The sequence below is a fragment of the Typopeltis vanoorti genome, chromosome 13 (genome assembly GCF_054136105.1).
Source record: "Typopeltis vanoorti isolate ZY-2024b chromosome 13, IOZ_Tvanoo_1.0, whole genome shotgun sequence".
NCBI lineage: Eukaryota > Metazoa > Arthropoda > Arachnida > Uropygi > Thelyphonidae > Typopeltis > Typopeltis vanoorti.
In genome coordinates this window covers 70,586,029-70,607,532 of record NC_143561.1, presented here as the reverse complement: position 1 = coordinate 70,607,532, position 21,504 = coordinate 70,586,029, and the positions used below count along the sequence as shown (strand labels likewise).

At 36.5% G+C, this 21,504-nt stretch overlaps 1 protein-coding gene across 1 annotated transcript in view; it reads left to right on the top strand.

Moving 5' to 3' along the window:
- LOC150100274 (HHIP-like protein 1) overlaps nt 1–21,504 on the top strand; it is a 159,669-nt gene that overhangs the window by 76,695 nt on the left and 61,470 nt on the right. Inside the window, exon 5 of the mRNA XM_090402622.1 lies at nt 6,781–6,934. Coding sequence (XP_090258748.1) covers nt 6,781–6,934 — 154 coding nt within the window. The remainder of the gene's footprint in view (nt 1–6,780; nt 6,935–21,504) is intronic.

Sequence of the window (21,504 nt, the reverse complement as noted above, 5' to 3'; positions counted from 1 at the left end):
TCATCACCATGCATGATCAGAATACGTGTATTGAGGCTTAAGTGCTGTGAAGAATTCATGTTAGAGGTTTAATGGAATATTAACAGCACTGAGAAAGGATTAAAACTAATTTTAATACTTCCAATATTTCGCTTCCATCACAGAGACATCTTCGGGATTACAAAAACGTTTTGTAACAACACACAAACACAAATACAGTACAAAGTGAAACTAAAGTTCTATCTAGGTTGTGTGCCCTCTATAGATATTTGCAGGTGGCCTGGGATGTAAAGAGGGAGCTCTGATAATTAAAGTTTCCCAAATTTTGGGAAGTTTAATGCAACCATATTTGTTTAAATTAGGTTGATTCCTGAGTGCAGATACAGATTCAAAGAATAGTCTTTCTTTTTTGAATTTACTATGGTGGAGCATGGTAGTTTTTTTCCAGGAGATCCTGTGGGATGTACCCAAAACATGGTCTGCAAGGCCAGAATGACCATAATCATGTTTGCAGATGTAAGAACTGTGTTCTTCTAACACGATAGATGCTGACCTGCCTGTTTGTCCGAAATAGGCAAGTTTACAGGAACAAGGTACTCTATATACACCAGGCACCGTAAGAGGAGGGAGCTGGTCTTTAGCGGAGCAGATAAAGGGTAGCAAGTTTACGGTTGGGCTTAAAAGCTGCATGGAGGTTGTACTTTTTAATGATCTGGCTATTTTTTCTGAAGTACCACGGATGTAAGGAATGGTGATGGCATTTCTGAAGTCCGTCTGAAGAGATGGTCAGGAAATGGATTATTTTTTTAATTCTGTAGTCATTATGGCCATTGGAAAGGAAGGTGTTGTGTATGTGTTTGAGTTCGGTTGAAAGGACAGTTTTACTGGAACAAAGATTGTGGGCCCTGTTGGTCAGAGTTTTAATAATGCCATATTGTTGGGAGGGATGGTGGTGGGAGAGTTTGTGAATGTATCTGCGTGTATGAGTAGGTTTTCTATATACAGAGAAATGTGTCTGGACCATGAACTGCCATGGGGTTCCCCCCTCTCATCCCCTCTTGCCAATTATTACATGGAAAATTTTGAAAAACGAGCCATTGACTCTTCCCCTCTAAGACCTATCTGGCTAAGATATGTAGATGATGTGTTCTCTATTTGGCCTCATGGTCCAGACACATTAGATTCTTTTCTCAGTCACCTCAATAGTCTACATCCAAGAATCCAGTTTACGATGGAAAAGGAAAATAATAATAGTTGACCCTTCCTAGACACCATAGTAACACGCCTTCCTAATGTAACCTTTCTTTCTCTGTATATAGAAAACCTACTCATACACGCAGATACATTCACAAACTCTCTCACCATCATCCCTCCAAGCAATATGGCATTATTAAAATTCTGACCAATAGGGCCCACAATCTTTGTTTCAGTAAAACTGCCCTTTCAACCGAACTCAAACGCATACACAACACCTTCCTTCCCAATGGCTATAATGACTACAGAATTAAAAAAATAATCAAGTCCTTCCCCATTCCCCGACCATCTCTTCAGAAGGACTTCAGAAATGCCATCACCATTCCGTACATCCGTGGTACTTCAGAAAAAATAGCCAGATCATTAAAGAAAAAACAGTACAACCTCCGTACAGCTTTTAAGCCCCACCGTAAACTTGCTACCCTTATCCGCTCCACTAAAGACCAGTTCTATCCTCTTTCAGTGTCTGGTGTATATATAGAGTACCTTGTTCCTGTAAACTTGCCTACTTCGGACAAATAGGCAGGTCAGCATCCATCCGGTTAGAAGAACACAGTTCTTACATCTTCAAACACGATTATGGTCAATCTGGCCTTGCAAACCACGTTTTGGATACATTTCGTAGGACTCCTGAAAAAAAAAACTACTATGCTCTACCATAGTGAATTCAAAAAAGAAAGACTATTCTTTGAATCTGCATCTGCACGCAGGAATCAACCTAATTCAAACAAATACGGTTGCATTAAACCTCCCAAAATTTGGGAAACTTTAATTATCAGAGCCTCCTCTTTACATCCCAGGCCACCTGCAAATGCCCACAGAGGGCACACAACCTAGGTGGGACTTTAGCTTCACTTTTTATTGTATTTGTGTAAACGTTTTTGTAATCCCCGAAGATGTCTCTGTGACGGAGCGAAATATTGGAAGTATTAAAATTAGTTTTAATCCTTTCTCAGTGCTGTTAATATTCCATTAAACCTCTAACACGAATTCTTCACAGCACTTAAGCCTGAACACACGTATGCTTAAGCGTTAGTCCATGTGGACTTCATAAAATAAACACAACTGTACGAAGTTCTATATAACTCATGGTTAATCTGTTGTCTAAGAGTATTAGAAGGCAACCTGCAGGATGACTGCACAAACCTTTCAAGACTTTTGATCTAGTGGGGAGCAGTCGCCATTGACATTGATTGCTAATTAGGAGAGAAATTTTATAAGATATGACCAGTCTTCCTTCACAGGCCTGAAAAGACTGCCTGGTGCAATACCATAATCCAGTGTACTCTGCAGTCATCTCGAATGACTGATTTCAACAGCAACATATGCAATTCTATAGTAGAAAAATAGAATACACTTGTTTAGAAGTATACGTATAACTGTGTGCGCGCGCGCGTGTGTGTGTGTATGTATGTTTTTTTTTTCTTCTGGGAGAGAGAGAGAGAGAGATCCTGCAACTCTCAATTTGGTTTAATTTAGTTCAGCTTCATTAGCTGAAGAATATGTGAATCCTCAAGCGAACGGTTCCAGATCGTCGTTGATTCCATAGTGCATCGCATTCAATAGATTATCATAACCTGAAGGTCATAATAGAATACTGAACAGTGAATTAACAAAGAAAAGAAAATGATAAACAGAATTAGCCATATGAAACACTCGAAATGTGACTTGTATGAATTTCATATAAATTAGTTTCAGCTGCGTGAAATTTCATTTGTATCTGATGAATTTCATTTCCCGGTGTGAGACCACCGCCTCGCTTATTAGAGGCCTGAAGGGGCTTAAAAAGTTCTATGTTTGATCTCCAGAGCAGGATTACTAAACTGTGTAAAAAATAAAAACTTAATTAAATTAATAAAAAAAATAAAATAAATATTTAGTCCACTCACGGTGCTAATGTACTATAGGCTTTCAACCTTTCATGGGAGTCGCGCGCGCGCGCGTGTGTGTGTGTGTGTGTGTGTATCATTGATGAGTGCCTTGTCAACCTTCTACTGAAGCCCGTTAAAATTGCTCAGTTGATCGATTCAGATTTAATTTCATTAAACAAGCTGCAATTCTGAGAAGCTACGGTTTCAAACGTTAACACTTGTGCTTATTTCATACATTGGACTGACCGTTCTTTTAAAATAGCTCAGTTAAGAAACAGTGATAGATTAAATAAGAATTTTTATTTCACTTCTCTAAGTACACTGTATGAAATATCAATCAAGGGGCATTTTTTTCCCACTAGTATTGAGCCTCCTGCTGTCTGTTTTACACAATTTATTGTGGCTAACTCATCTTGACATGTTGTCTTGCATTACACAGACATCTCTTAAACAATAGAGAATATAAGATAATGATGGGTTTCCTAGCCATCATTTGAAAGCATTTATTGTTTTTCTTCTTGATTATCTAAACTTGTCTGGTATCTTAGAAATCAGGACTTTAACCGAGATAATTTTGTTATTAGTGTTTGTCATTGATGTCAACGGAAAAACAGTGTAATACGTAAAAAATAAAATAAAAAATAAAACAAAAAACTATGAAAATTGGCAGGAATACAGAAAACATGATTTGCATCTCGGTATTTAAAGTATTTAAACGATACAAAAAAAAATAAAAAAAAAATAAATAAATATAACATCTGGGCACCATTTTTAGTGAATATGGAAAATTAATTATGAAAATGGTAATAGAATAAGTAAAGCTGGTAGTGGACAGCTGAGAAATAAATAAATTTACATAGAATTAGAGAGGAAAAATTAGCTAAAACACCAAATTAGTAATAGCATATAAGATGCCGTTCATTTCTAACCTAGAAATAAAACAGTTGGTAGAGATGACAGATATGAAAGTTCTCGAGTAATATATTTGACTGAACAAATGACATCGGTACCGAGTGGCGGCTCGTGACTTGAAATCGTGTGTGTGTGTGGGTGTGTGGGTGGGGGGGGGGGTGCTGCAAGGTTCTGCAACTTGCAAAATATCAAAATTATGGTAAAAATAAAAAATAAAAATTAAACATGAAAAACATCGTTTATTATCGATAAAATTATACAGTTTGGTATAATTCAAAATTACTTAAAAATAAAATATATTCTCCTTGTTTTGTTTCATGAAAAAATATTGTTTATTATCGATAAAGTAATACAGTATAATTCAAAATTACTTAAAAATAAATCCATTCCTTTAATTGTACTTAAAGGATTTACAATTTTTTGATATTACAATTAAATCCTTTAATTGTAATGTCCAAATATTTAAAGAGACGTAGTAAACACGATAAGCACTACGAACACTCTACTACTAGAGCAAACTGCATATAAACAACAGTGGAACAGACGGACAGTGTCGCATTACGGTAATAGCTCGCATCTCACTATGACGTGCATATGCTTGCGCGCGTAGCAATGACACTGTGGTAAACACAGTGCTGCTAGCGTCCTTCGCCTTCTTAAGTGCTACAAGATGGATTTTTATTATTTTAATACAAAATAAGGGAATTGTATAGGATTGTTGATGATAAAATTAAATATTACAAGCAAATATAAATAAATTAATAAATATATTTATATATCGAGAAAAATTGGGGATGCAGCAGTTCCGCATTCCCTATGCACGAGCCGCTCCCGTCGGTACCAGATATTAAAATTGAAGTATTACAAAGGATCTTGATATCAGCAGCCATAGAACATATGAAGACATACAATAAAAAATACTAGTTAGGATTAGGAACATCATTTTTTATCTAGCACGGCGTGGAAATGGATCAACCTCAGCGGTGGTGAGATGTGGAGGCCGTCTGCTTGTCGATTTCCATAAAAAAGTTAAACTGAAAGAGTGTCATCTACTGCTTTTGAGAAATGAAGAGGATCGAAGTGAATGGAGCTTTAGGTATTTAGGTTTTCAGTAATCTTGAAATTAGCTGTGTAGCCCTGTGGAGTTGGCATTTGCATCCATAATGATAGGCCACCCGAAGAAAGACCGTTTTAAAGTCGATTCCATTTACCGACTAGAGGAAATTTTTGTATAAGTCTTTCTCTGAATGTTTTTGTTTATTTCGTATGATGATACAGCTGCCATGGTCCCCTTTTATGAGGAGGTATGGAACCATCTCAATCCCTCCCCCCCTATTTTTATCCGGGCCCGGGACCGGCATAGCTGACGAATCAGACCTATGGCTGGAGGGACCATCTTAAGTATTCCTGACTGTAATCCGCGTGTTCACGGAACTGGTTTGCTTGTTCTTGGGGACGAAAAACCCGAGTTTCTGCGTGAAAAAACCCATATCTCCGTATGAAACCGGCTAACTGACCTTTCGTCGAAAAAGATCAGATAAAGGTTCCTCACGTCAAGGACGGGACTCGAACCAGCTGCCTACAGAGTTCCAAAAGTTATTGCTAAAGAAATTAAACTTGCTACTCCATTTTCAGAATATATATTATATGATGTAATTATTACTTATTTATAAATTCTTTACACCTTGTTATGACCATTGTGAGTAAGGTGCATTCCTTAGCACTAACTTTTTTGGAAGAAACTGAGCAACTGAAGAAACTGTTTAGCAGTCGGACTGGAGTTAAAACCGAGTTTCTTCGGTTAAGGGGAAAAATCCGTACTTTTATCATCTTAATTTTAAAGATATTTTTATTCTTTTATTACTTAAGTTCTAATTTTTTTTTTCCCGTAGTAAAATCGGGAACTCTAACAACAGACGATAGTAATCCATGAAATGCCTTGATATTGTAATGCTTAATCTTCTGTAATCTTTTGTGTCTTACTTCTTGATTCACTGTTTTGTGTTTTCATTTGCAAGTGCCTGTATAGGCGTCTGGTTAAAATTCAGTCTAGGACGCAAAGAACCTTCATGAAGGCATTTCATCTGAAAATGTGTTTAGCAGCGTTACAGAAGCGTCAAGAGTTTACGCTCCCGAAAATACTCTTGATACCTCCGAAAACAACTCACATCAATAACTCATATGGGTTTTTCTGTCCAGGCAAATCTTCCGGAGAACACATATAAATATATAGTTTCAGAACGTTAATTTCAACCAACCTCTATACATATTTATGGCCTCTTAAGACTTCCACTGCAAATCATTCCCATTGGAACGAAACGGCAATATTTAGTTCTTCCATCACAATCGTATAAAGAGTCAGTTTTGAACGGGTCAGTATATAGTAATGCAAAGTTGGATAGAAGATTCTCCATGCCATTGACTTCAAGAATACGCATGCTTGATTGAGTTTGGCTTTGTTTGATTGAAGTTATAGAAAATGCAATTGCACATGTTTTCCTGTTTGTCTGAAGGAAGCTCACGAACTAATCTTCAGTTGAAAAGTCTTTTCTTCAGGTTCCTCGCCTCTCAGACAGGATCAGATTTTGTCTAATATGTCAGTGTCCTTCCAGCTGATGGACAAATATTGAGTTGACTTCGCGATTGCTTGAGCGGGAATAATTCATATTTTTGTGCGTGTTTTAGTCTTAAGCATTGCTATACCAAAATGCGATGCTATTTATTTTAATATTAAAATTAAAATGTTGTTTGTTTGTTTGTCTAGTGGCTTCTGGTACATTATTACCGCATGGAGATCAGCTCCCAATTCATTCCCATTCTCATCCGAAAGGCCAAGCTATATCTGGTGGCGTCATCTACCGAGGAAATCGTATCCCTTCTCTTCAAGGAAAATATGTTTATACTGACTTTCTGCATGGGTACGTAGGAAATTTGTTTTCAGAATGCTGACCATGCGAAACAAAGGGGAAAAAATTATAAAATTAAGGTTAACGCATAGGTACAGCACAATCAGTCGTTCGTATGATTTTCTTGTAATTTTCCGAAATATGAATACTGTCTTGTATTCATATTTCGTATTCATTTAAGTTGCAATACTTTGGCATACTCTTGAACAAATAGCATTTCTCTCTCTCTCTCTCTCTCTCTCTCTCTCTCTCTCTCTCGCTCTTATATTTAAAAGATATAATACAAATTTATCACACTTTCTTTCAGAAGTTGACATGTCTTGCATTTCATAATCAACAAATTCCAAAAAATAGTCTACTTTCGGCACATACTGTATATATTAAATAAAATTAATTAAATGAGTTTTCATTTTAATATATTTGTTATATTAATACGGCGCATTAAATTGTATTAACAACTATCGTAATGCAAAGTTGACATTGCGGTGCAATCAATTTCAATTTAAACTGCCAGGTGGTCCACATTAGTCTGATTTATGTACTCCTAATTTAAGCAAAGCTTTCTTAAAAGGAGACGCCAGAATTTCGTGAAAATTAAATGTGCACAAATCCCTTTCCAAGTTGAACCTCTTGGGTAACTAAACGCAGACGAATAGACTATAGCGGTGTTAAAACACATCTGAGTCATCGTAGTTGCATGTCACGATATCGTGCGTAATACAGCTAGTTGTCCATGATCCATATCTGAAGTTTCTGAATTACTGCACAGACCACACCTTTATTTTTCATTACCATTTACTATTTTCTTAAATGATAAAATATCCATAGTGAATGATAAAATGCTCTGTAAATATTAGATTAAGAAATAAACTCCAAGAACGTTTAAAAAACATTCAAAATAAATCATAATCTCAAACTTAAAAAAAAAAAAATTATAAAGGACTGAAACTTAAAAACAACCTAAATTTTAGATAAAATCGACATATTACAATTTAAATCTGTAGAAACACGTTCATTGCCAATCACGCGATATCGCGTGCTCTTACCGATCGGTCGTTCACGCGTTATCGCGTGGACGTCGCTAACTAAATAAAAACATTAAAAAAAAAATTGCCCACCACACGAAATTCCAATTTTCAGCTTGGCAATGAACGGTCATTGCCAATCACGCGATGCGAGCTCTCACCAAACGGCCGATCACGCGTTATCGCGTGGACGTCGTTAACTAAATAAAAAAATAATAAAAATTTGGCCACCACACGAAATTCCAATTTTCAGCTTGGCAATGAACGTGTTAAAGATAAAAATCGGAATGCTTTCTTTTGTATGCAATTCAATATAAATATTTCCATCTTGATGGAACTTCGATTTTCAACCCACTTTTTATTAACATAGTTTCGGAAGGACAAAAACAAACATTTTTAGGATTATTTTTCTCCTTAAAATTACATAAGAGTTTTAATTTTGGACTGTAGGAATTCTTTTAAATTGGTTTCCAGTGCGCTGATAATTTCGTCTCGATGCTTGTTTGCTAGGTGATTGACTATTATTTTCAGCAACCAGTTAAAAAGAAAACTCAATCCGTTAATGTAGGTTATTTCTAATCCTGCAAGTTCTCTCACTCGTATACTGCATAAGATGTTTTGCCATTCCGGGTCTGCAATTATTGTCCCATCGATTCGTATTGAATCCACTTTACCTCTGACATCCCCGTCAAATGTGATGATCTTATTAATTTCGTAGTTTAACGTAAATTTGAGATTCTTTACTGCTAACTTCAACTTTAGTGTGAAATTTCCGTTATCACCACCTAGTAACGTGCATTGTCCATCGCGATGTATACTGCTTAGACCGTAGACGAAACCGTTCCAAGTTTTGATGGATCCATAAGTCACGTCAGGTATTTTAAGAGGATCAAACTTATTCCTGATCGTCGAGTCATTCTTCAAGCCGTTAATGAATTCATCCACTAGGAAATCGGCATTGCCAGTCGCATCCGTTCTTCCTGCACAATAACGAACGAAATATTAAAAAGCAATCATATATATATATATATAATCAGGATAAGTCATTGAATGTTTATAAATTGATTTAGAAATAATGGTGAGGATGGTGGAGGTTGTCGGCGCAATGGCCAACACCTCACCATTATTTCTAAATAATGGTGAGGTGTCAGCCATTGCACCGACACCTCCACTACCATGACGTAATTTCAAACTAACTTTGAATAAATAGGAAATATTGGCTGCGATCAAGCATTAAAAATAATTAGTCAAAATGAAGCCCAACGGAAAAAAATAAATAAATAAATACAACGGAATAAATTCTTAAAATTGGCTCACAAAATGTTATGTGCTAAATCTTGTTCGAAAACCGTGAGTTTCATAGCTTAACTGTTTCTTTGTATTTTAATAGTTGATATATGAAATTAATTCTTCATTCAAACGTTTTAGAGGAAGATTTAATTGACAGATGATTAATGTCAGTGCTCTCAATGTATATACTGTTTATTAAAAAAAAAGAAAAAAAATCCTGCCAAACGCAAACAATATATATATATAAAATGGCCTGAGATGAGTAACTGACATTTCGGTGTTTATACAAGGAAATTGGGGGTGTGGTTTTGCAGATTGGAAATGGCAATGAACATCGTTGAGTGTTTGGAACTAAGACCATACATATTTGTGAATGGTGTGAAGGTGGAGTTTATATATAAGGCATGTATTATAAACTACAATTTCCATGAGAACATACTGCTTGCCTGTGTGAAAGATCAATATACTCAGAAACCGACTGAAAAAATAAAATAAAAAATAAAATAAAAAAGCCTAGATAAAGTTCTTCTGGTGGTCTAGCGCTATTTCCACAGACCTGTACTGACGCTCCATGATGGATAAAATATTTATTTCACATAAAGTAGCACTTATAAAAATTTCATCAAAAAACTCTCAGCGTTTATAATTTACTTAATTGGAAATTTAATCTAATAAGTTTTTTTAATTATTAAAGGAAGTGGAGTCGCAAAAATTAAGACAACTTATTTAGGGGTGCCAGTGTGAAAAGTTTGGGTACCTCGTGACGTGTTGATTGTTTAACACGTTCATTGCCAATCACGCGATGCGAGTTCTCACCAAACGGCCGATAACGCGTTATCGCCTGGACGTCGTTAACTAAATAAAAAAAATAAAAAAAAGTTGGCCACCACACGAAATTCCAATTTTCAGCTTGGCAATGAAAGTGTTAAAAGATAAAAGGCCTCACATGTAAAACCGGATGTCAATATTAATTAAGTCAGTTGCTACTTTTCTTGATTCGAAAATGACAAATGCATTTCGAAATGTTGGCGAATGGAAAAAGAAGATAAAGGCAACAGTAAACGAAATTAAAGATAGGAAAAGTAAATTTCGTATGAGAAATAATCTGAAGATTTAAGACAAGGAAATGAAAGACAATTTAAGGAGAAAATGAAAGTTTGTCTTTCCTATTTGCGATTATCCAATAGATATGTCTTGTGTCAGAATGTACTAAAAGATGAAATAAACTACAAATAAAATAAAGTAAAAAAGTAGCCAAATCTGTTGTCGGCCTGATTCATAAGCACCGTAGAAAACGATATACATAACATAAATAATGGTTTGCTGATGAAATGTTTCTATGACAAAATTAGAATGTGTGTATATGTTATAAGTAAAATTGAATAAAAATATTACAAAATAGAACATTATAAACTCTACGACGGTTTATAATCTTCTGAACGGTTTGAACCAAATACTGGAATTCAAAGGGCTCTATGAAGTATAGAGACGGTCATAATGATCACGAAATTAAAATAAAAAGCAGCAGGGCTGCATGATATAAATGCTGGGCTAGGTAGGTTCCCTTAAATCCGAACCGTAACAGTTAGCAAAACTGTAGAGTTTCTCGTGGCCTCCACTAAGGTAAGCCTGCAGGAACTCCTTAACCGGGCAGTCGACTTCTTTCATGTTAGAGGTCTTACCATAAACGTAGAGATGTCCTGTTCATTAGCACTTGTCCCTTCGGGGCGTGACAACAAGCTAAAGGTCGAAAATCTTGAGGTTTTTCCTGCACGATAGGCCATTGCATTGCCTTACTGTCCTGGAGGATGGAGATATCTTCTTTACACCACAAGGACGGTCTTCTATTCCCTTCTCTTTAGAAAATGCTTTGTCATCTTTAAGAAAAGCTCCTCTCAAACCCCAGCAAATGCTTTTCCTTCTTTCAAATTATTTGCTCCCTAGGTACTATCATAAGTTGATACTCGAGCGTACCGATGTCTCAGTACTATCCCGTATTGATAAGGCTATTCGCTCTGCCGTTCGTTCATGGCTTAGGTTTCCTTTAGATACTCCTGTTGACTATTTTCATGCCATGGTGAAGGACGGCGGACTTGATATCCTTTCTCTCCGCTGGCTTATCCCACTCCTCCGTTATAATAGAATTAAGAAATTAGAAATATCCACTTCTCAAATTTGCAGAGATGCATTTCGTTGTCCTATTATCCAGGAAGACCCTCGGTGTCCTATAGGGTGGACCAACTATTAAGGTCGACTGATAGAGATTGCATAGCCGAGCATAAGAAAAGAGCTACATAACGATATAGCTCTGTTGATGGTGCATCACTTTATGGATCTAATCTAGTTAGTCTTTCCATACCCCCAGCATCAATGGGTACGGAAAGGTACTAGATTCTTACTTGGTTACGAATTTATTGACTTAATCATGCTAGGATCAATGCCCTGCCCACGAGAGCCGGCACAACCAGCGACCGTAGAGGTGACATATGTTGTAGGGTAGGTTGCCACTACAGTGAAACCCTTTCTCATATTGCCCAACACCTGAATACCACGAGTTTTCGAACTCGTGGTATTCAGGTGAAGCGGCATGATGCCGTGGTCTCCATATTAAATAACCGGTTGAAAAACAAAGGTTGGGAGACTTTGGTTCAACCACACTATAGGACTACAGCTGGTATTAGAAAGCCCGATTTACCGTATTTCCCGGCGTATAAGACGCACTTTTTTTTTTTTTTTTTGAAAATAGGTCTGAAAAACAGGGTGTGTCTTATACGCCGATACACAGTTTTTTATTACTTTCATTTCTGTAAATTTTCTACAAAATTGCCACAACTATTGATTTTTAAAAGGAAGACGCTACCCAAGGAAAAACTGCTTAAAGGAGTGTTTGTACATTTTCACGCAAAAGGTTGGATGGATGGGGGAAGAATGAAGTTATGGATAGATAAAGTTTAGTCTAGGCGCCCTGGTGGACTATTGAAGAAACCTGTCCTGCTAGTATGGGATCAGTTTCGTTCTCACAGAACAGAAGATGTTAAAATTAAACTCAAGGAATCGAACACTCAGCTGTAATTCCAGGAGGTCTAACTAGTCAGCTTCAACCTTTAGATGTCTGTATTAATAAACCATTTAAGGGATTTATGAAGGAGAAGTGGAACAACTAGATGCAGTCTTCAGATTTTGATGTTACGCTATCAGGAAGAAGGAAGAGGCCTAGCATTTCGCAATTTTGTGAGTGGGTCAAAGCTTCTTGGGATGCTGCGAAAATTGAGACAGTGGTTAAATCATTTAAGAAGTGTGGCATTAGTAATGCACTGGATGGTACAGAGGACAATTTGTTGTATGAGTACTCAGATTCTTATTTAGAAGAGGTTTCAAGTGTCTCTTCATTCAGCTCTGGAGATGAATTTCTGAGTTTTGACGAATAACATTAAAAGGCGGGTACTCTTTCCTAGTTAGATTAGGTATCTGTTGAAAGTAGACCTACTTATTACTTTATATTTGGAATACTATAAATTTGTTATATCAATGATAAAGTTTTTTCCTAATAAATGTGTACAAAAAAGGGGATATGTCTTATACGTCGGCAAACACGGTAACTGCAAAGAATGGTGAAAGAGTTGGGTTATGAATGCACAGATAGTGGATAATGGGCGTCCACGTGTTGTCAGTCATAGAAACAAGGTCTCATATTATGGGCAGAATATAGATCTTGCTCAACAGATTGAAGAGGAGTTTGGGGCAGCTCCTCATTTCACTAATGCTACTATCGCCCTTTGTGGTGTATGGTGCAATGAGAGTTACAGACTTGACTTCTATAGGCATTACTTCGGCAGACATTAAAATATTGTCGCTTAGATCTTTGTGGGGCACACTGGTGTCTTGAAGATTTTTATCAAACAAAATCAGCTAACGCCTTTTTATTCCCTCAGAGGAAGTAGGTGAGGCCGTTTTAGCCCTATCTAACTTTTGGAGACTGGGTGGGCAGTTCAATCTCCACTGGTAGCCAATCAGAGATAGCTTACCCAAGGCTATCACTAATTAATCAGCCTATAGTGAAGATACAGCACAACAAGTGTCGACATCTCGTGTCCTTAATCCTAACACAATATTTTTAATGTCTGAAATATTGTGGGTTCTATGGTCGATTTTCTTGAGTTTACAGGATGAAAAACTTGAGTTTCCGGGACAAAAAACCCGTTTGCCCGTGCCAGAGATAGACTAACTCGGGAACCGGTCGAAAAAAGGCTTAGTAAAAGTTCCTCTAGTCGGCGACTAGACTTGAACTCGAAGTCTGTCTTGGGGCGGTTTAGCGCTGGCTGGGGAGTGCAAACACGCCTTTCACTGAGCTACACAAGCAATAAAGTAAAACTGTACTAGGTAGGTTCCCTTAAATCTGAACAGTAACGGCCCTGCAAAAACTGTAGAGTTAGTAAAAATATATTGTAATAATCCATTTAAATTTATGCTTATAGTAACTGCGCTGTTTAGATGTATGGACGTAAGATATCTCATTCAATTATTGTTACGGTTTGCAATGCAACCGCTCACTAATTGATAACACAAATGTGTTATAAAAAAGAGAAAAGAAAAGAAAAGAAAAGTTAGTCGTTGAAGAGTGAGTGGTGCAATTGTAATATTGATGACGAAGAGAAGAAGTCTTCCTATGCCTTGGTATTCTTATCCTATTCATAACTCTGTTCATATTCATAACAACAGATCCAGAAGTGCGTATTTCACTAACGGTTCATAAAAGAGCTGTGACATGTAACCATTACTGAATTTTGGCCGTTCTCAACCACCAGTGTATAAAGTAACTAGTCTGGTTATCCGAATGGATGAATCCATACGGATATCTCATTCGACTCTAAGTTTAGAATTTGTTGGTTCAAATTTCACTGTGTCACAGATGTTTGTCAAAGTATTTAGAAGGTAGATGAATTTTATAGCCTGGTGCGAATTTACACGAGAGAGTCAATGTACACCCTCTGTCCAAAAAGAAACCGAACTTTTCCAAAATAGAACTAGTGGCATCACCTGTTGTATCCTTTTTGTTCTCGAAAGTGGCAACCATCATTAGTGTTGTGTCAACTGTTTATGACATTTGTTTCATTAGAAGCCGAGTTATAATGCCAAGAGTGACAGTGTGTTTGACGAACGGTCGGAAAATGAGTTTCAAACAGTGAGCTGCGATTGACTTTTGTGTTAAACTTAGCAAACGTTTTACCAAAACGCATCAAATGTTTCAAAAAGCATAAGGTGATGAATGCTTATCCCGTACTCAAATTTACGAGATTTCAAAGTGGTCGTGAGACGCTTAAGGGCGACGAAAAGCCGGTGATGTCCAAAATCTGGATTGAGCGAAGTTAACATCCAAAAAGTGCGTGATTTCATCAAAGAAAACCCGAAATCGTCCTTGAGATTGATTGAAGATGAATTGGGGATTCCAAAATCAACTGCGCACAACATTTTGACCGAGAGTTTGGGCCTTCATAAACTGAATTCGCGATTTGTTCCCCACAAGTCGACCGACGACCAAAAAATGTATCGAATTGAACACTGCAAGGACCTCATTAAAACCGCTCGTAAGGACTCAAACTTCCTTGAAACGATCATTACTGGTAATCGAAACATGGTGATTTGAGTATGAGCCAGAAACAAAGCTCCAGAGTGCTGAGTGGAGACCACCAGAAGAGAGCCATCCGAAAAAAAAAAAAAGTCGCTTGGAGAAGTCAAAGGTAAAGACAATGCTGACTTGTCTCTACGATTCCAAGTGCATTATCCACAAAGAATTCGTTCAGCCTGGCCAAACGGTCAATGGTGAGTTTTATCTCGAAGTTTTGAAGCGATTGATAGTAAGAATTCGTCCCGTACAGCATGAATATCATGACGACCGACCGTTCGTCAAAACACACTCACTCTTGGCACTATAACTCGGCTTCTAATGAAACAAATGCCATAAACAGTTGACACCACACTAATGAAAGTTGCCGCTTTCAACAACAAAAAGATACAACAGGTGGCACCACTAGTTTCTTCTATTTTCGAAAAGTTCGGTTTCTTTCTGGACAGATGTTCGAAATCCCGCATCGTCAATAAATGTCAAAGAGAAATGAAATGTTTAGGTTTGAAAATCATCATTCTATTGCAGTGGTTTTAAATACCATATCAGACTGGAAATATGAATTAGTTTTCGCGATTCTTTTTATTGTTTATTAATTTGTATCATTGGATCAACAGTTGCAGTTGTGCTGTTGCTATTACTGAGTAAGTTTTCTGCTTACCGTAAAGTTTAATTGTAATATTTAATTAGACACCTTCAAAGCAAGCACTTTGTTCACTAAAATGTATAAAATTTTCTGTTTTAACGTGTTTTTTTTTAAGTGATATTCGATATTTAAAAAAATACGTTGAAACAGAAAATTTTATACATTTCAGTAATTAAATTCCAATGACAAGTGACGGGGTCGGGATAGACTGATCCATGGCAAGATTAATTACAGCCACTATATTAAAGAGAACATATTTCTCTTTTTATACTTTAAAATAAAAATATTTTCTTTCTCAGTAGATGCCTGAAAGATGTCTTGATAATATTTATGCGTTGTGTGCTACCTGCGTAAGAGGCGCATTGACGTCTTCAATAGTCGTAACTCCTCATTCCTTTTTTCCTCTATTTCGGATTGATGTTACTTTAAGAAAATTCAACAGTTTAATTCATTCTCTCGAAACATTTTCATATTCTATTCTTAAACTCGCAGTCTTTAATAGCAGTATAGAAATATAGATGATAGTTCTAACAATTATAATACCACGGAATGTATTTATTATCAGCAATCTTTCGTTCGAGTCTCCTAAAATGACCTTCATTTGAATGTATTAGCATTAAAAATCCTTTAAAAGAAATACTTACCTACTGAGCACAATGGTATAAAAAGAGTCAAGATGTACACCGATACTGCCATAGTGTTTCTCTAGAGTTTCATCTGTGAAAATAGAAAACCCTACGACAATAAATGTAGGAGTGTCTGTTTCGTTGAGAGGATTTCATTGTCGCTTTTATACTGAAGTTCGGTACATTTACCGTGAAGATTTTAAGTGGCACGATCACTGTGGAGGCATTGAAACCAGACACAATCAGCTCGACATCCACCTATTTGAACACATTTCTACTAATGCAAACACGAAATCGGAATCGCTTGTTGTTGACATTAGAATACCAGGAAATAACTCATTAAAAAAAAAAAAAAAGGGGGAGGACGAAGCACGTGCAAATCAACCATGTTTTTTCTTTTTCGCTTTTGTTAAAATCAGCTGCAATTTTCTGTATAAAGCGAAGAAATTAAAATATTTTCTTCTCTTGGGAAGTTAACGTTTGCTGGTATAGATAGTGGGATCTAGTCAATTTATTCTGAGCAAATTAATCAGAATTAGATTAGTGTCATAAATTTAATTTGAAAACTTTGCTGCACGTCAAACAACCTCCCAATTCTTGGTCACTCATTACGCTTCTAAAATACGAACATTTCTGGGTAAACGACGGACGAGTCCTCTAATTTTAGTCATTATCAAACTTTCATCAGTCAGTCCGCTTTGGAAGCGACATTCAGTATAAATTAGAAAACTGGAAGCCAGAGAGAGAGAGAGAGAGAGAGAGAGAGAGAGAGATAGATTGAACATGTGTGAATGGATAAAATGTTCTCAATAGGCTACAGTATAACTGCCTTCACTGTAATCACAAAAACACATAAAAATACATGTTTTTTTTAAGTTTTAGTTAACTTATTTTAAACAGTTAACTAAAACTTAAAAAAACATGTAATAATCATTAGGATTTGGGTGTAGGGCAGATTGTTGGAATCAAGAATGATATTAAATCAAATATGATTTGATATCATTCCTTGATTTTTATTACGCATGGGTTACAGTTGGCCGAATGGATAGCGTTTCCAATCTTCAACTAGCAGACTGTAGATTTGAATCCCACTGTGACGTGAATGCTTGTGAATGTCTTTGGGAGAAAAATGAATTTCACTGGACGGTGTTGGCATTATTCAGCTTACTGGAGACCTAAAATAACTTGAAAAAGTGCCATGTTTGGTTTACAGAGAAATTTTCGGATGATCTGATCCTCATCTGTCCACCCAGGGTATAAATGTATCATTGGTTTACCAGCCTTTCGCGCGTGCCACAGGCGCAGTCAATTTTCAAACGTACCTGAGTGGATGTAGCAGCCTCGGCTGTCGAGTCATGATAAGCCTTTTACTAATTCGTGTAGACAATTTTTTTTTTTAATTTGTAGGCAATTTTTATATCAAATATCTTTAGAATAGTGGCAATCATTACTTAAATAACTTAAGTAGGAGATATGTTTTTAAATTATGGGAAATACTGAGAACAGTGATCAGAGCTCTAACCACCTTTGCCACGAGTTGCCCGAGTTTGTATTACGTGCTTTGGCTTACGCTAGTATCCGCCGATACTTTTATAGTTTACTATATTGCATGAAACTCTTTGATTCCGATCTTTGAGTTTCTTATTCGGTTTTGAAACAATGTGGGATTTAATATCCCCTTAATTTAAATAATTTAAATAGTGACAATCATGTTTGCCATTTCTTTTAAGTGAAACCACTCGTTTGTAACTGCAGTTGTCGGCCCTGTTTCATGCGTGAATCCTTCTTATAGTAAGGTATTAACTACTGTATATTGTATCCATTCTTAGCAATAGCATAGAACTTTAACCAAAGTTATAGATCAGTGTTACACATTGGATCGCCATTCTAAAAAAAGTAGTGGCTACAAAACCTCAGTTCTTTATAGTTCTTTTAGTTTCGCACTTTGAATTGTTATTACTACACATCCCTCCTGGAGGAGTCAAACATTCATCGTGAGAATTAACTAAGGAACGAAGTAATCAAACAAACATCTTTTTACCTTGCCTTAAAATGATTCACCATCTAAGCACTCGCCACCCTCATCCGAAAACGCATTCTACTCACTCACTCCGTACTTACCACACCTTCATACAATTTCTAGGGATTGCTTCATATGCTTATCTCGTCACCTCCTCTTCTTCAATCCTTTGAAAAATATCTCGAATATCCATCCCGTAAGTTCTTCTTATAAGTGGCATTATCTTAACCTCTTCCCATAGCCCACATTGCACACAGTTGATATGCGTTTGTTATTTGCCTCTGATTTGCTCATCTCAAAATCCAGATCAAATCTGCTCACACTAGTTCAGATTTATTCTGACTAAAGACCATTTTTTTTTGTTTGTTTTGTTTCTGCAGTATGTCAGTTAAACTTCGATTCGTTGAAATTTATTAAACTTGCAGCAAACATCCATGCTCAAAGTAGGATTCGAACCCACGACCTGATAATTGGAGACCAGAAACGCTATCTGCTTGGCCAACCAGGTCAGCAGTTTCGTCATGTTTAATAGAAAAATTTCTTTCTTTCTTTCTTTTTTCCTAAAGAAAAGTCGATAGGAATAAATTTTTATGTGTTTACCATGTCTTTTTTATATCACATATCTTTATACGAAGAAATTGAGTGAGGAAAAGATGGTATTTTTTCGGTATGTGTCACTGTTGAAGAATGAAATAATAGGAATAAAATATAAAATATAATATAAAAGCATTTTTGGTAAGAACGTACTTAGCTGAGTTTATGCATTTCGGAAACGTCTGAAATATATGTTTCCAGTACTCACCTTCTATGGTAGAATTACAGTAACAAGGATGACTGTAGCAGAGTAATAGGAAAAGAGCAAAGGTGTGCACCCATACCAACCTCTGGAGTTTCATCTGCGAAAACAGAAAATCCTAATGTTAATAAAATTATCATCGGGTACGTGCCAATCAGAGATGCACGTTCTAATAACATTAAATTAAACAATTCTAATTTAATGTTATTAGACACAAGTGGAATACATCAGTCTTATCTTGCATTCTGACAACAATAATTTCGGCGTGTCCTTGCGTATATTATAACAGGACGAGCTGATTACCTGGTATTTTCTGAGTCTTTAATTATATATATTTTAAGAAATAAAGATTAAGTTTTCAGTCCTGTTGTTCTTGAAAAATTTATTATTTTTTCTCATTTGATTCTAAAATTCCTTATAAACCGAATATTTTGTTTATTAACAGTTATCTACTGAGGTTCCATCTTACTACACATTTAAGTTATAAGAAAAAACACTCATATTTAGACTTATATTTTGAAACTACAAAAAATAGTAAAGTAAGCGATAAATAATATAATTGATAGATGATCTTCATTGTCTGGTGTGCCAGACCACATCTAGCTTATTAGAAAGCGGAAATGGCTTGGAAAAAAGTTCCTTGTTTGGTCTCACAGTTTAGAATTTCCAAATTATCCGAACCTTAGGCCACCCATGCTACTGAAATATGCTGTGAGTGGGCTAAAAAATTAGATTATTCGAATTAGATAATGTGAAACCCACTACACGAAACAGCACTTCATGCGGTCAGACTGCAGAGAAAGAAAAAATCGCATGAAAAAATTGTAAAAATAGAGGCCTACAACGAAACAAAAAATCACATATCTACTGAAAACAGATCCAAATATGGCCTCTGGCTTCGTACAATGAAATGTGGATTGCCATACATTTGTTGATAACAAATTTAAGTCTTGTCGCGATATAAGGCAAACGCTACATAAACCAGGAGTACTAATTAAAAGTAGAATCAAGATTTTGGATCAAAAGATAGCCTAAGGTCTTATCCCCATCTATCTTCCCTTTCCTGTTAGTTTCAATGGCCTGTCACGGCCAGTTAACTTGGCTTCTTATAAACCTGACAACGGTTACAGTTCATCCTATGAGCATTGTGTGCTATGACTTCAAATTTCGTGTGTTCTTCCGTTTGTCTATTTTTCCTTCAGAGTTTCTAGGAGGAAAAAACTCTTCCACCTGTGTGTGAAACCGGCTAACATGCCTTCATTTGAAACGCTCTGATAAAGTTTTTTTTACGTCTTAGAAAAGGGTTTGAACCCGGTTCTTTCAAAAACCGGGTTCAAACCCTTTTCAACCAAAAAGCATCGTCCATACCGACTGAGATTGAAGGTGGGATTACAGGTCTAACTGTATATTTGTATCACCACTGGGAGAAAGGAAATAGTAAATTTTATGTAGATAATAAAATTGTAAACTACTTTACTTGCCATTTATACCATTCGACATCTGTGTAATAGCTTTCTACGAAAACGATTTATGGGCAGAACGTATTTTTGGAAATTGGCATGAAAACCTGTTTTAAACTGGTACTTGTCATATAGGTTTGCAGGAGGGAAATAAATAGCGTAAAACTGAAATTCTTTTTAAACACACACACACACTGATAATATAATAATACGCTAACGCTTTTTATTCCCTTATAGGAAGTAGGCGAGGCCTTTAAACCCTATCTAGCTTTTGGAGACTGAGTGGGCAGTTCAATCTCCACTGGTAGCCAATCAGGGATAGTTGGCCCATGTCTATCACTAATTATAGGCTGCCAGCAATGAAGAGACCAGCAAACAAGTGTTGCCATCTCTTGGTACCTAACCCTAACAGGATATGTTACTGTCCGAAATAATGTGAATTCTACAGTCAATTTTCTTGAGTTTACAGAACGAAAAATCCGAGTTTCCTGGTCGATCTCTGGCGGGCAAGCATGCCAGAAATCGACTAACTCGGGAACCGGTCCAGGAAAGGCTTAGATTAATTTTCTCCATTCGGCGACTAGACTTGAACTGTAAGTCTATCTTTGGGCAGCTTAGTGCAGAAGATGTAAGCGTCACTTCCACTGAGCTACACAGGCCTATATATACATATACTTGCAGGATAAAGAGAAATTATGTTTTGTGAGGTCTAGTGGTTTATTATAATGAACCATCAATTAACTCAATAATGGAATGTAACCAAAACTTAAATAAAGAAGACTAATGGGATCGGATTAAGGTACCTAGAAACTCTCTCCACGTTGGGTGTTTATAGTTCCATCCAAATTGTAATTTCAAAGGAAATTTTATGAAAAATAAGCATTTGGCTTTTAATTTTAGTGTAACATGTATACTAAAAGATTGACATACACGACGAATATGCACCATCTGGTCTCTTTCGACGAAAGGTGAGTTAGTCGGTCTCATACGGCGGTAGAGGGTTTTTCGTCTTCCAGAACAGGCAAACCAGCCCCGTGAACACGCAAGGATTACAGTCAGGAATACCTAAAAACGGTCCCTCCCGGCCATAGGCCTC